The sequence below is a fragment of the Hemiscyllium ocellatum genome, chromosome 4 (assembly GCF_020745735.1).
Source record: "Hemiscyllium ocellatum isolate sHemOce1 chromosome 4, sHemOce1.pat.X.cur, whole genome shotgun sequence".
Taxonomy (NCBI): Eukaryota; Metazoa; Chordata; class Chondrichthyes; order Orectolobiformes; family Hemiscylliidae; genus Hemiscyllium; species Hemiscyllium ocellatum.
The window spans coordinates 34,110,320-34,123,963 of record NC_083404.1 but is presented as its reverse complement, the minus strand read 5'-3'; the positions used below and the strand labels follow the sequence as shown (position 1 = coordinate 34,123,963).

Here is a 13,644-nt window from a genome sequence, read left to right as displayed (position 1 = left end):
GCAGACATCTTGTGTTCTCTTGGCAACTTGATTTCCTCCTTTGTGCCATCAGTAAATTTAGCAGACAAATCATGGATAAAGTTTATTAATAGTTGAGACTTCATCACAGATTCCTCTGGCATTGCCATGAGTAACAGCTTGCCAACATGAAAATTAATCATTAATCTGCTTCTTGTTAGCTAACCATGCCCTCACACCCCACTCCTTCACCACCATGAGCCCTTATTTTGTGTTGTAATCTTTACTCCACTTTGATAGATGGTTCCAAATCTATAGATTTCCCTTAATTGTATATCTCTTCATATGCCTAAACATAGGAAACAACCAAGATTTGAAAGGCAAGTTGACTGTTTGTAGATTAGGAAACACTGTTAAGAGTTAACGATTGTAGATTGTCGATAACTAACATTTGAACAATTGGTACATGGTTTGCAAAAGTACCAATTTGAGGTGCAAAAACCCAACAGGAAAATATGATGACTACCGACATCATATTAGTTCAAAGGAAGAGGAGTGTAATAAACCAAAATCGGTCTAACTAATCGGCCTAAGAACTGAAGCATTTTAAAATTCAGTTTTTAAAAAAATCACCAAGAAACGAATTTTTAAAAATTGAAAAAGTATCTGAAAGTAAATTCGTGAGAAACATAAATGAACTGTGAAAGCTTCTATCATACATGACAAAGAAAAGATTGTCAAAGGCAGTGTGAGCCCATTACAGGCAGAGATGGGAGAATTCATAATGGAGTGAGGAAGCGACAGAGAAATTAGACAAGTACTTAGTGTCTGTCTTCTCAGAGGAAGATTCATGAACCTCCAAGGATACTGAGAACAACTGACAGTGAGGAATTGAAGAAATTAATATGTCAGCCAAAATTGTACCAGTTCCCCAGTATTAATCCCCCACTCTCGTCCTCCAAGGAATTGCATTACTAAAATACTTGTACAAGTTTTTTTTATATTTCAAGCTAGCTTTCTCTCAAGCTTTTAGTTTATTTTTCCACTCAGTTTTTTGGCCATTTTAGAGAAATAGCAATACTTCACCTTCTCTTGGAAAACAAGGAAGGGCAAGTGACTGAAGTGTTAGTAGGGGAACACTGGGACTCATTAACTTAATATTAATAGTTTTTAAAAAGCTATGGAAAAGGATAAGTCTTTCGTAAAAGTTCAAGTTCTTAATTGGAAGCCATGATGTGGAGGAACTGGTATTGAACTGGGATGGACAAAGTTAAAAATTTCACAACACCAGGTTATAGTCCAAATAAACTTGTTAGACTATAACCTGGTGTTGTGATTTTTCATATCTTAATTGGAGTAAGGCAAATTCTAAGAGTATGAAACAACTTTCAAAAGTTGATTGGAGTAGACTCTTCGCAGGTGAAGGTACAACAGACAAGTGGGAGGTCTTCAAAAGTGTGAGATTGAGAGTTCAGACACATTATGACCTTGTTACCGTGAAAGGTAGGGCTGGTAAGGTCAGGGAGCAATGAATGCGTAAAAATATTGAGGTTCTAGTCAAGAATAAAAAAGAATCTTAGATATACATATAGTTAGTAAGCTTGCAGGTGACACAAAAACTGAATGTCTTGAAGAATATAAAGAGAGTAGGGGCATTCTTAAGGAAATCAGTAAAGCAAAGAGGGGATATGAGCAAGAGAGCAATTAGGGAAAGAGTAGGACCCCTTAAAAATCAACGAGGTCATCTTTGTATTCAACCTCAGAAGATATTAATTGAATACTTGGCATTAGTTTTTACTGTTGAGAAAGAAATGGAGGCTAGAAATAAATATTGATGCTTTGAACGAGGTTCACATTACAGAAGAGGAAGTGCTGAGGTCTTAAAAAATTGAAGGTAGATAAATCTCCAGGACCTGATATATCATATCCCAAGATTTTGTGGGAAGTTAGGGAGGAAATTGCTTGGCCCTAGCAGAAATATTTGTATCATCTATAAACATGGCTGGAGACTGGCTACTACCATGTCATTGTTTCAGAAAGGCTGTAAGGAGGGAACTATAAACCTGAGAGTCTGGCATTGGTGGTGGGTAAGTTGTTGAAGGTGATTCTGAAAGGCAGGATTTACATGCATTTGGAGAGGCAAGGATTGATTAGGGATAATCAGCATGGTTTTGTGCGAGGGAAATAATGTGTGTCAAACTTGAATAACTTTTTTTTCATGAAGTAACCAAAAGATTGAGGGCAGATCTGTAGACATTGTTTACTTGGACTTCAGTAAAGCCTTTGACAAGGATCCACATGGTAAATTAACTAATAAAGTTAGTTTGCATGGGATTCAGCGTGAGCTTGCTAATTAGGCGCAAATTTACTTTACAGTAGGAGATGGAGGGTGGTGGTGGAAGATTGTTTTTCAGACTGGAGGCCTGTGACCAGCGGTCTTTCACAGGAATTGGTGCTTGGTCCACTTCTGTTTGTCACCTATGTAAATGTGTTGGATGAGAATGTAGCAGGCATAATGAGTAAGCTTGCATGTGACACAAAAATTGATGGTATCGTGGCAGATGGAGTTTACTTTAAATAAATGTGAGGTATTGCATTTTAGTAACACAAACAAGAACAGGACTTATACAATTAATGGTAAGGCCCAAGATAGTGTTGTAGATCAGAAAGACGTAGTGGTTCAGATACGTAATTCTTTGAAATTTGCGTCACAGGTAGGCAAAGTGATTAAGAAGGCATTTAACATGCTTGCCTTCATTGCTCAGACCTTCTGAGTATAGGAACTGGGGATGTTGTGTTGAGCTTGTACGTTGGTAAGCCCTCTTCTGGGTACTATGTGCAGTTCTGGTCTCCCTGTTATAGGAAGGATATATTAAATTGGAGAGGGTTCAGATAAGATTTACCAGGATGTTGCCAGGAATAGAGGATTTGAGATCTGAACATCACGGGAAAGGCTTGGACTTTCTTCTTTGGAGCATAGGAGGTTGAAGGGTGACCTTAGAAAGGTATATGAAATCATGAGCGGCACGTTTTTAAAGGGAGAAAGGTTTAAAAAGGATATGAAGGGCAACTTTTTTTAGTGTTCATGTGTGGAATGAACTGCCAGAGAAAGTGGTGGATGCAGGTACAGTTACAATGTTTAATACATTTGGATAAGTTCACGAATAGAATATGGGATATGGATATGGGCCAAGTGCAGGCAAGTGGGACTAGCTTAATCTGGGAACATGGTTGGTGTGGATTGGTTGGACTGAAGGCTGTGTTTCCATAATATGTGACTGTGCTCATTACTGATTTGTAAAACCTGACCAATCTTCTAACCTGCCACAAACCTTCACAGTATAGTTTGTTTTTTCTTTGAATTTGATAATATCTTTACTTTGGTTAACTAGGCATGGTGCATCCATCAACTAAGGCTGTCCTTTCTAGAATTTGCTTTACTGAGAATTATGGAACATATCCTCAAATGTCTGCAGCTGCTTCTCAAACTTTCAATTATTTACCTAGTTTACTTCAATCAGCACTCTCTTCAGACCCTTAGATTTGAATGTTTTTAAAATTTCAGATGCTAGTTTTTGACTTTCAGCACTTGTCCTCTAACAGAATGTGAAATTTCAGTTACATTATGATCATTCTTGCCTGGATGTACCTTTTCTGAGAGATCATTAAAAAATCTTGTCTCATTGCATATTATCAGGTCTAAAATATCTTGCTTCGTGGTTGGCCCTGAAACTTTCAGCTTTAAGAAATTGTCCCAAAAACACTGAACTCATCTTCCAGGCTACTATTTCTGTTCTAATTTATCCAATCCATATGAAGACTAAATTTGCTGAAGATTGCTGTAGTATCTTTATGACAGGCCACCATTATGTCATCATGTATACTCTGTTCTACTGTGTAGCTACTGTTAAGAGACATAGAAATTACTTTTACAAGTCATTTTGGTTAGCAATTTCTCATCTCTACACAAACTGGTTCTACATCTTGATCTTCTGAACTCTGGTCTTTTATCACTGTTGTCCTTAATTAACAGTGTCACCACTCAATTATTTAGTTCCAGCCCTGAAATTGCCAATCGCCTTGAATATTTAAGATGGTTTAATTTCACTTGTTAATCAGCTTAATTCATGCCTTGAAATGTCTATTTTTCTGCTTAGTTATGTTTGCCAACCAGAAAACAAGAAAAACTCCATTTTTACCATTGACGTCCTTGAGCAATATTGTAACTGGTCACATTTCGTTTTGTTAATATCAATTAGTTAAATGAAGATACCAAGCCTGGCTTTCCTAACTAACTATTTTAATTTTGCAAGTGACCCAATAATTGTTTAAATCTGAGAGTTGAATTTTTTTTTCTAAGCTGTCTTGTTTTTTTAAGTTATTTGATAAATTTATAGCTTTAAAAGACGAGAAAAAGGTGAAGCTGCTTCTGCTAAGTTTACTTGGTAACTTTCATTATCTCATTTTTTCGTTAAAAATAATTGTTGCATTCTGCTTGTGACATAAAACATATTCCACAGCTCAAGTTAACAGACTGAAATAAAGCAGTACGGTTAGCAGTTTTGTGGATCATAGAAAATTGAAGATACTTGCATGATAGAACTTGACATTTTCAATTTTTTTTATCTTTCAGAAACATGGTCTGGTTATAATCCCAGAAGGCACACCTAATGGTGATGTGAATCATGAACCAATTGTTGGTGCTATAACAGTTGTGTCTCAAGAGGCTGCTCACGTGCTTGAAAGTGCAGGAGATGGACCACTAGGTATTGCTTGTTCAACTATACCGTCCCAAGTCGAACAATAGAGCTTAACTGTTAAAAATCTTATCTTAGCTGCTGTCTACTTGTAAAATGTTTAATCCAGCTTAGTTATCTCATTCAAGTCAGAATAGCAAGTTTTATCATACTGGCACATACCAAAACTCTCTCACATAGTTCATTCAGCGACTCCAAACTATGTTGGAACATGCAATTTTTAAATGCATTTTGTATTCCAGAGCTGTGTGATAACTTGGAGGCTCTAACCCTTTCCAGCATATGGCTGTCCAGAGATTTCTCTCACTTTTAGCACCTACTATTGGCATATGTTGGATAAGTTTATAAAAAAGGTTATTAAACAAAACTATTTGGCCAAAAAAACGCATCATTTTTGACCATCAAGTCATGAGATGGATCTTGAACTTGGAACTCCAAGTTGATGGTGGATCATTCTCCCATGGCATCATAAAAACAACCTGTTTTGTACATGTAAACTGACTAATTGTTAGCCCTGCCATAGCAATAGGAGAAAGTGAGGACTGCAGACGCTGGAGACCAGAGTTGAAAAATGTGGTGCTGGAAAAATACAGCAGGCCAGGCAGCATCCGAGGAGCAGGAGAAAAGAAGGGCTTATGCCCGAAACGTCAGTTCTCCAATCCTTGGATGCTGCCTGGCCTGCTGTGTTTTTCCAGCACTACATTTTTCACAACTGCCACAGCAATAGTCAGATACATGTAAGCAACCACAAGAGAGCAAATTTTTTTTTTCTTTTTGTGGAATTAGTCACCCAGAAGGTCAGCATTTGTGGTGGTGAATTGCTTTATTGATCTACTGTAGTCCACATGGTATATTTCTAGCTGCAGTGCTGCTAGAAAAGGAGCTCCAGGACTGACAGGTCAGGTTAGTGTTCGAAGTTTGTGACAACAGGTTAGTGTTGCTTGGAAAGAAAGTTGCAGATGCCCTCTCTTAGAATTATTGAATCTTTATAGTGTGGAAGCAGACCATTTGGCCCATCGACTCCACACTGACCCTCTGAAGAGCATCCCACACTGACCCACCCCACTATCCTATCCCTATAGCCCTGCATTTCCATTACTTTTGTATGCTGTAATATGCAGCAAGACTTATACAGTATCCAGACTTTGACTACTAAGTGGCAAGTGGCAAGCGTCAAGCAATGACCATCTCCAACAGGAAAGAATCTAACCATCTCTCCCTGACATTCAAAGCCATTACTGGTGCTGAATTCCACCACCACTAACAACATCCTGGGAATTAACATTGACCAGCAACTGAACTGGGCCAACCATTTACATGTTGTAGCTACAAAATTAGTTTAGAGGCTCAGAATTCTGTGGCAAATAACTTGTCTCCAGACTCTCCGAGGTTTATTCACCAAAAACACAAGGTAGAAATGTGATGGAATACACCTCACTTGTCTTGATGAGTGCAGTTCCACCAACAAGCACTCACTCCAACACCAACACACGTTGGCAACAGTGTGTAGCATCCATAAGATGTATTTCAGCAATTCATCAACCCTCCTTTGAAAGTGTTTTCCAAATTAATGACCATTGAGAAGAATAAGGAAAGTTGATGCATGGCCACACCACTGCCTGCAAGTTCCTTCAAAGCCATACATGATGCTGACTTGGGACTATATCACAGTTCCTTTTCTATTGAGACAGTCCTGGAACTCCCTCCCAGATGGCAGTGGGCATACCTTCCCCCCCCCCCTCCCCACCCCCCCTCCAGGATTAAAGCAGTTCCTGAAGGAAGCATGCCATCAACTTGTGAAGGGCAATAGATAGTGACACACATCCTGTGAACACATTTTTGGAAAAATGCCAATTGTTATCACTGCCACTGAGTTTGGTACCTTCTTTTACTTCGCTGATCATGGACATAGACTGCTGGGGTAATTTACTCCCACCATTAAGAATGAGGCCACCTACTATTATTAGTTGTTGCATTGACCTCCATCATATTGGATGTGCCATATTAGTGTTTGAGTGGATTCATTTGTTGCTTTGGACTTGCTTTACTCTGCCTTTTACACAGCTTTGATTCAAATGCCAGTTTTATCAGGCTTAGCTTCTTCAGGGCAGTACTACGATTTTTAGGCATGTCTAGTCCTGGTCCTGACATGCTCTTTTATAATCCTCTTTGAACCAAGTTTTATGGTAATGGTAGATTGAGGGATATACCAGGCCACGAGATTACAGAAGTACAGGTCTTCTGCAAATGGTCACTGTAACCTTACGAATGTCCAGTTTTAAACACTAGGTTTGTTATGAATCTACCCCACTTATCATGGCGGTGCTGCAGTGATTTGAAGTATTTAATGTCAAATTATTGTGCAGTAGTCATTCCTGCCAGTAAATTTTGTGCTCAGTTGCATCCTTATCCTGGAACTGAAAGGTCCCTCACCTGAAATGTTAGGTTATTTTTCTTCTCTACAGATGCTGCCAGACCTACTGAGTATTTCCAGCATTTTTGATTTTTTAAAATTTCTGATTTCCAACGTTTTCCTTTTTGAAGGATGTTCAAGTTATCCAACTTGCTCAAGTAATGAGTTAACATGATTATTTTTGACCTTGAAGCTTGCAATTTTTTTTACATGCGTTTTCTTATGTTGTAGATGTGCGGCTAATGAAACTGGCTGATGAAAAGGAAGAATTGCTAGCACAGGTAATTAACTTAATCACTTGCAAGTTGGGAAGGAAAGCAAAATAATCCAAAAATCATGCAGTATCATAAAGGAAAACTTGTTCTCTGCTCTTTGACTTGCATACTTAGGCTCAACTTAGCATTGCCATTCTGAAGTTAGGCAATGCTAGTAGGAAATTTTATTTTGTGCCTTGATATGCTATGTATGACTGGTATTGTTTGGTCACATTTACACCTCCACTGGAAAGAGTTGGATTCCCAACATATTGGTAACTTTGAGAACAAGAAACACAATCATGCATTTGTGGCAAAAACCTATCAGTTTTTTTTGGACCATCCCAAAATATTTTGCATGCAGTGAATTGCACAGTGCATAAGTTGTTCATATGTTGATGCTTTCATCAAAATATCACTCCAGTGTATCAGAAACCCCAAGTTACTAGACTGGAGCTATATCAACATTTTAAGAAGCTTTGATACTTAACCAGAAACAGCTTACTTGATTGTTCAGCCACCACCTTTAGCATCCACTGTGACCAGTGTGCAGTATCCAGTGCATGGAATACAGCGACTTGCCAAGGCTTTTTCGAGAGAACTGAAGGTCTGGAGGTGCATGGGAATACCATTATAGAACATAGAACATAGAAGGATACAGCGCAGTACAGGCCCTTCGGCCCTCGATGTTGCGCCGACCGAATCCTACCTAACCTATACTAGCCCAATAACTTCCAAATGCCTATCCAATGCCCGCTTAAATGACCATAAAGAAGGAGAGTTCACCACTGATACGGGCAGGGCATTCCATGAACTCACAACCCGCTGTGTGAAGAATCTACCCCTAACATCTGTCCTATACCTACCACCCCTTAATTTAAAGCTATGTCCCCTAGTAACACCTGACTCCATTAGCGGTAAAAGGTTCTTAGTATCTACCCTATCTAAACCCCTAATCATCTTATACACTTCTATCAGATCTCCCCTAAACCTTCTCTTCTCCAATGAGAACAGCCCCAAGTGCCTCAGCCTTTCCTCATAAGATTTTCCTACCATTCCAGGCAACATCCTGGTAAACCTCCTCTGCACTCGTTCTAAAGCTTCCACATCCTTCCTATAGTATGGCGACCAAAACTGCACACAATACTCCAGATGAGGCCGCACCAGAGTCTTATACAACTGCAACATGACCTCAGGACTCCGGAACTCAATTCCTCTGCCAATAAAGCCCAGTACACCATATGCCTTCCTCACAGCACTATTTACCTGGGTGGCAACTTTCAGAGATCTGTGTACATGGACACCAAGATCCCTCTGCTCATCCACACTACCAAGTAGCCTACCATTAGCCCAGTAATCCATCATCTTGTTATTCCTACCAAAGTGAACGACTTCGCACTTAGCTACATTGAATTCCATTTGCCACATTTCCGCCCAGCTCTGCAACTTATCTATATCCCGCTGTAACCTACCACTTCCTTCCTCACTATCCACAACTCCACCGACTTTTGTGTCATCCGCAAACTTGCTTACCCAGCTTTCAAGTCCTTCCTCTAGATCATTTATAAAGATAACAAAAAGCAATGGTCCCAAAACAGATCCTTGTGGTACACCGCTAGTAACTGCGCTCCAAGATGAACATAATCCATCAACTACTACCCTCTGTCTCCTTCCAGCCAGCCAATTCCTAATTCAAACCTCTAATGTATCCTCAATGCCATACCTCCGAAGTTTTAGCATTAGCCTACCATGGGGAACCTTATCGAACGCCTTACTAAAATCCATATACACAACATCTACTGCTTTACCCTCATCCACTTCCTTGGTCACCTTCTCAAAGAACTCAATAAGGTTTGTGAGGCACGACCTGCCCTTCACAAAACCATGCTGGCTATCCCTGATCACGTTATTCCTACCCAGATGTTCATAAATCTTATCCCTTACCATTCTCTCTAAGACTTTGCCCACCACTGAAGTCAGACTCACTGGCCTATAGTTGCTAGGGCTATCCCTACTCCCTTTCTTGAACAATGGGACCACATTCGCTATCCTCCAGTCCTCTGGTACTATTCCTGTTGACAACGACGACATAAAAATCCAGGCCAATGGCTCTGCTATCTCCTCCCTAGCTTCCCATAGGATCCTGGGGTAAATGCCATCAGGCCCAGGAGACTTATCTATATTCATCCTTTCCAATATTCCCAAAACCTCTTCCCTGCATATTTCCAGGGCATCCATTCTAATTATTTGTGATTCCATATTCACATCAGCAACAGTGTCCTGTTCCTGAGTGAATACTGAGGAAAAGTACTGATTTAATGTCTCTCCAATCTCCTCCGCCTCCACACACAACTTCCCACTACTATCCTTGACTGGACCGATACCTACCCTAGTCATCCTTTTATTCTTGACATACCTATAGAAAGCCTTTGGGTTTTCCCTAATCCTACCAGCTAAAGACTTTTCATGTCCCCTTCTCGCTTCTCTTAGCTCCCTCTTTAGCTCCTTCCTGGCTACCTTATAACACTCAATCGCCCCTACTGAACCTTCACGCCTCATCTTTACATATGCCGCCTTCTTCCCTTTCACAAGGGACTCCAATTCCTTACTAAACCACGGCTGCCTCACAAGGCCCTTTACACCATGCCTGACTGGTACATACCTATCGAGGACACGCAGTAGCTGCTCCTTGAACACTCCCCACATCTCATTAGTGTTCTTCTCTTGAAGCCTGTTTTTCCAATCCACACATCCTAAGTCATGCCTCACTGCATCATAATTTCCCTGCCCCCAGCTATAGCTCTTGCCCTGCGGCACACGATTATCCCTCTCCATCACTAAAGTAAAAGTCACCGAGTTGTGGTCACTGTCCCCGAAGTGCTCACCTACCTCCAAGTCTAACACCTGGCCTGGTTCCTTACCTAGAACCAAATCCAATATAGCCTCCCCTCTTGTTGGCCTGTCGACATATTGTGTCAGGAAACCCTCCTGCACACATTGTACAAACACCGACCCATCTAATGAACTCGAGCTATAGCTCTCCCAGTCAATATCTGGGAAGTTAAAGTCCCCCATAACAACCACCCTGCTACCTTCACTCTTTTCCTGAATCATCCTCGCAATATTATCCTCTACTTCTCTAGGACTATTAGGAGGCCTGTAGAAAACACCTAACAGGGTGACCTCACCTTTCCTATTTCTAACCTCAGCCCAAACTACCTCAGATGGCAAGTCCTCTTCCATCGTCCATTCCACTGCTGTGATACTGTCTTTGACAAGTAATGCCACGCCTCCCCCTTTTTTACCCCCATGTCTGATCCTACTAAAACATTTGAACCCTGGAACGTGCAACAGCCATTCTTGTCCCTGTTCTACCCACGTCTCTGTAATGGCCACAACATCGAAGTCCCAGGTACCAACCCACGCTGCAAGTTCACCTACCTTATTCCTTATACTTCTGGCATTGAAGTATACACACTTCAATCCACCTTTCTGGTTACAGGCACCCTCCTTAGAGATCGCTGCATTATTCCTAACCTCCCTACACTCAAGGTCCTGTACCCTAAAGCTACAGTCCTGGTTCCCATGCCCCCGCGGAGTTAGTTTAAACCCTCCCAAAGAGCACTAGCAAACCTCCCCCCAAGGATACTGGTGCCCCTCAGGTTCAAGTGTAGACCATCCTTTTTATAGAGGTCCCACCTTCCCCAGAAAGGACCCCAGTTATCCAGAAACCGGAATCCCTCCCTCCTGCACCATCCCTGTAGCCACGCATTTAACTGCTCTCTCTCCCTGTTCCTCGACTCTCTATCACGTGGCACGGGTAACAAACCAGAGACTACAACTCTGTTTGTTCTAACTCTGAGCTTCCAACCTAGCTCCCTGAAAGCCTGCCTTACATCCTCACCCTTCTTCCTACCTATATCGTTGGTGCCAACGTGGACCACGATCTGGGGCTGCTCCCCCTCCCCCTTAAGGACCCGGAAAACATGATCAGCGACATCACGTACCCTTGCACCTGGGAGGCAACATACCAAACGTGAGTCCCTGTCGCCCCCAAGTTTTCTTCCAGTCTCTCATTCTTCTGACAGATGTATGTCATAATTTTTTTGTTGTTTCAAGATTCTGAAACTCACTACCATACAGTTACAGTGAGTACCTACAGCATTTGCAGCACAATGCACCAGCATTTCCAAGACATCAAGAGGCAGTTATTAAGAGGTGTTCTTTGCTCTGAACTAAACCTCAAAACTACTCTTATGGTTTTCTGCAGAAGTATCTTCTTTAAAATATTTTGGTTGTAAAGAACAAAACAGACACTTTTTTTATTACATGTGTCTGTTCCTTGAACAGCTTTGATCATTTAACCTAACTTATCTTTAAATGTAACCGGCTGATTTGCTTCATCATTTCAGTTGTGATGCAATCTTGACTGTTCTATTTCTGATTAGGAAGTGTTTAAAGTATGTGTAAATGTTTTGTTTGGCATAAATGATCTGAACAGTACAAATTCTTTAAATCATTGGTCATATTCATGTTAGCTTGTCAAATTTCATGTCCACTTTGAAAATGTAATGGTAAATTCTGCTAATGATAATGTGGATGATTTATTTCTCCCAGCTTGCACAATGTGAAATGGTGTAATGTTTTAAATACCAGCTTAGAGTGTACGGTCACTCTCATTAGTATCTCATTTGTCAATTTTTCACTCAGAGGTTTCATGGGGATGTGAGGAAGGGTCAATGACTTATATGTGGGAACTTTGATTTGTGATTTTTGTTTAGATTTTGAAATACATTATTTTCCAAAAGCAAAAGGAAACTAACCTGCCCTGCTTGACAATTGGCAGATTACTCTCTGCCAGTATTAATGGTTATATCCAATTGACTTGTTTTCTATTCTAAAATGTTATTTCGGCATTTTCTACTCTTCCAGACTTTTTTTGTACTGCTCTGATCATATTGGCGAATCATTCATTTTTTTTCCCAGGATGTCAGTCACTTATTCAAAATCTCCTCTTTGTTTTACTATAATACAGCAAACTTACTATAGGACTTGGTAGTAGTGGAGAAATAAACAGACTGGTCTCTGCATTGGGCTATGGATAGAAACACAGGAGGAGCAAAATGAAGTGTTAGAAACCTAAGATCAGTCTTGAACCACAGATGAAGTAATATTCTCAGCTAATTATAGCAAGCCATTAATGATTTTCAACATTTCTTCATTCTAAAACCACAGCATCTTGACTGAAGTTGGTGCTATGGCAGCGATGTGGTCAACGTGTAATTTATTTGCCAGAAGAGTTTTCCAGGATTTAAGTTTTCTTCACAAACAATATGTGTTTACATTCCTCAATGAGAGGTGTTTAGTTATGTGACTTAATTAGACCATTCTAAATGTATGTTTTTACTACTTCAACTTTTTGAATCATATTAACCTTTGGCTACTTGTTTTTGGTAGATCAGAAAGCTGAAACTGCAGTTGGAAGAGGAAAAACAAAAGAACTCTAGGATTGAAAATGTGCTCACCGATTCTGATCGACTAGAAAATGGCACAGATCTACAAATTCTAGAAATGCAGAGTGAGTTCATGGGATCAAATGCTGTCACATCTGATATTCGATAAATAAAGAGTTTTAAGTATTGGGCTTCTCTAACCAATCTACATTTGAAAGTTCTGATGTTTGCTAGGGTATAGTTCCAGCTACCATTGCAGATTCTGGTTCTTTGCCCAAGTTGTTGGTTAGTGCCAGCAAGCTATATGTACGCCAAGGGATCCTTGCTCAATTAACTGTGTTTGCAGGGATGGATGGAATTTAATGCAAGAGCACATTGCAAGAAACGAGCAGCAGAAGACCATAAAGCCTGTCAAGTCTGATCTGTATTAAGTGCAATCAGGCTGATCTTTGTCTCCAACTCTACTTTCCCGCACACTCCCATTTGTCTTGATTCCCTGAAAGGGAAAGAATGTATCTCTTTCAGCTTAAGTATATTCAAATCATTCTGCATCCATAATCCTCTGGGATGGAGAGCAGTGAAGGTTCGCATAGAGTCTGCAGCAACGCTGCAGAGCATCCTACCCGGGCCCAGGCCTCTACCCTATCCCCAAATCTCTCACTTCCAATGGCCAATACATAGCCTGCACATCTTTGGAATGTGGGAGGAAACTGGTGCACCCAGTGGAAAACCACGCAGGCATGGGGAGAACATGCAAACTCCACACAGACAGTCACCCAAAGCTAGAATTGAACCAGCATCCCTGGCCA

At 40.6% G+C, this 13,644-nt stretch overlaps 1 protein-coding gene across 13 annotated transcripts in view; it reads left to right on the top strand.

Moving 5' to 3' along the window:
• The window catches only part of lrrfip2 (leucine rich repeat (in FLII) interacting protein 2), a 139,196-nt gene that overhangs the window by 113,687 nt on the left and 11,865 nt on the right, over positions 1 to 13,644 (top strand). For all 13 annotated transcript variants that reach the window (XM_060822913.1, XM_060822911.1, XM_060822912.1 and 10 more), the window contains 3 exons: positions 4,592 to 4,724; positions 7,360 to 7,409; positions 12,840 to 12,960. In XM_060822913.1, the coding sequence (XP_060678896.1) occupies positions 4,592 to 4,724; positions 7,360 to 7,409; positions 12,840 to 12,960 (304 nt within the window). The remainder of the gene's footprint in view (positions 1 to 4,591; positions 4,725 to 7,359; positions 7,410 to 12,839; positions 12,961 to 13,644) is intronic.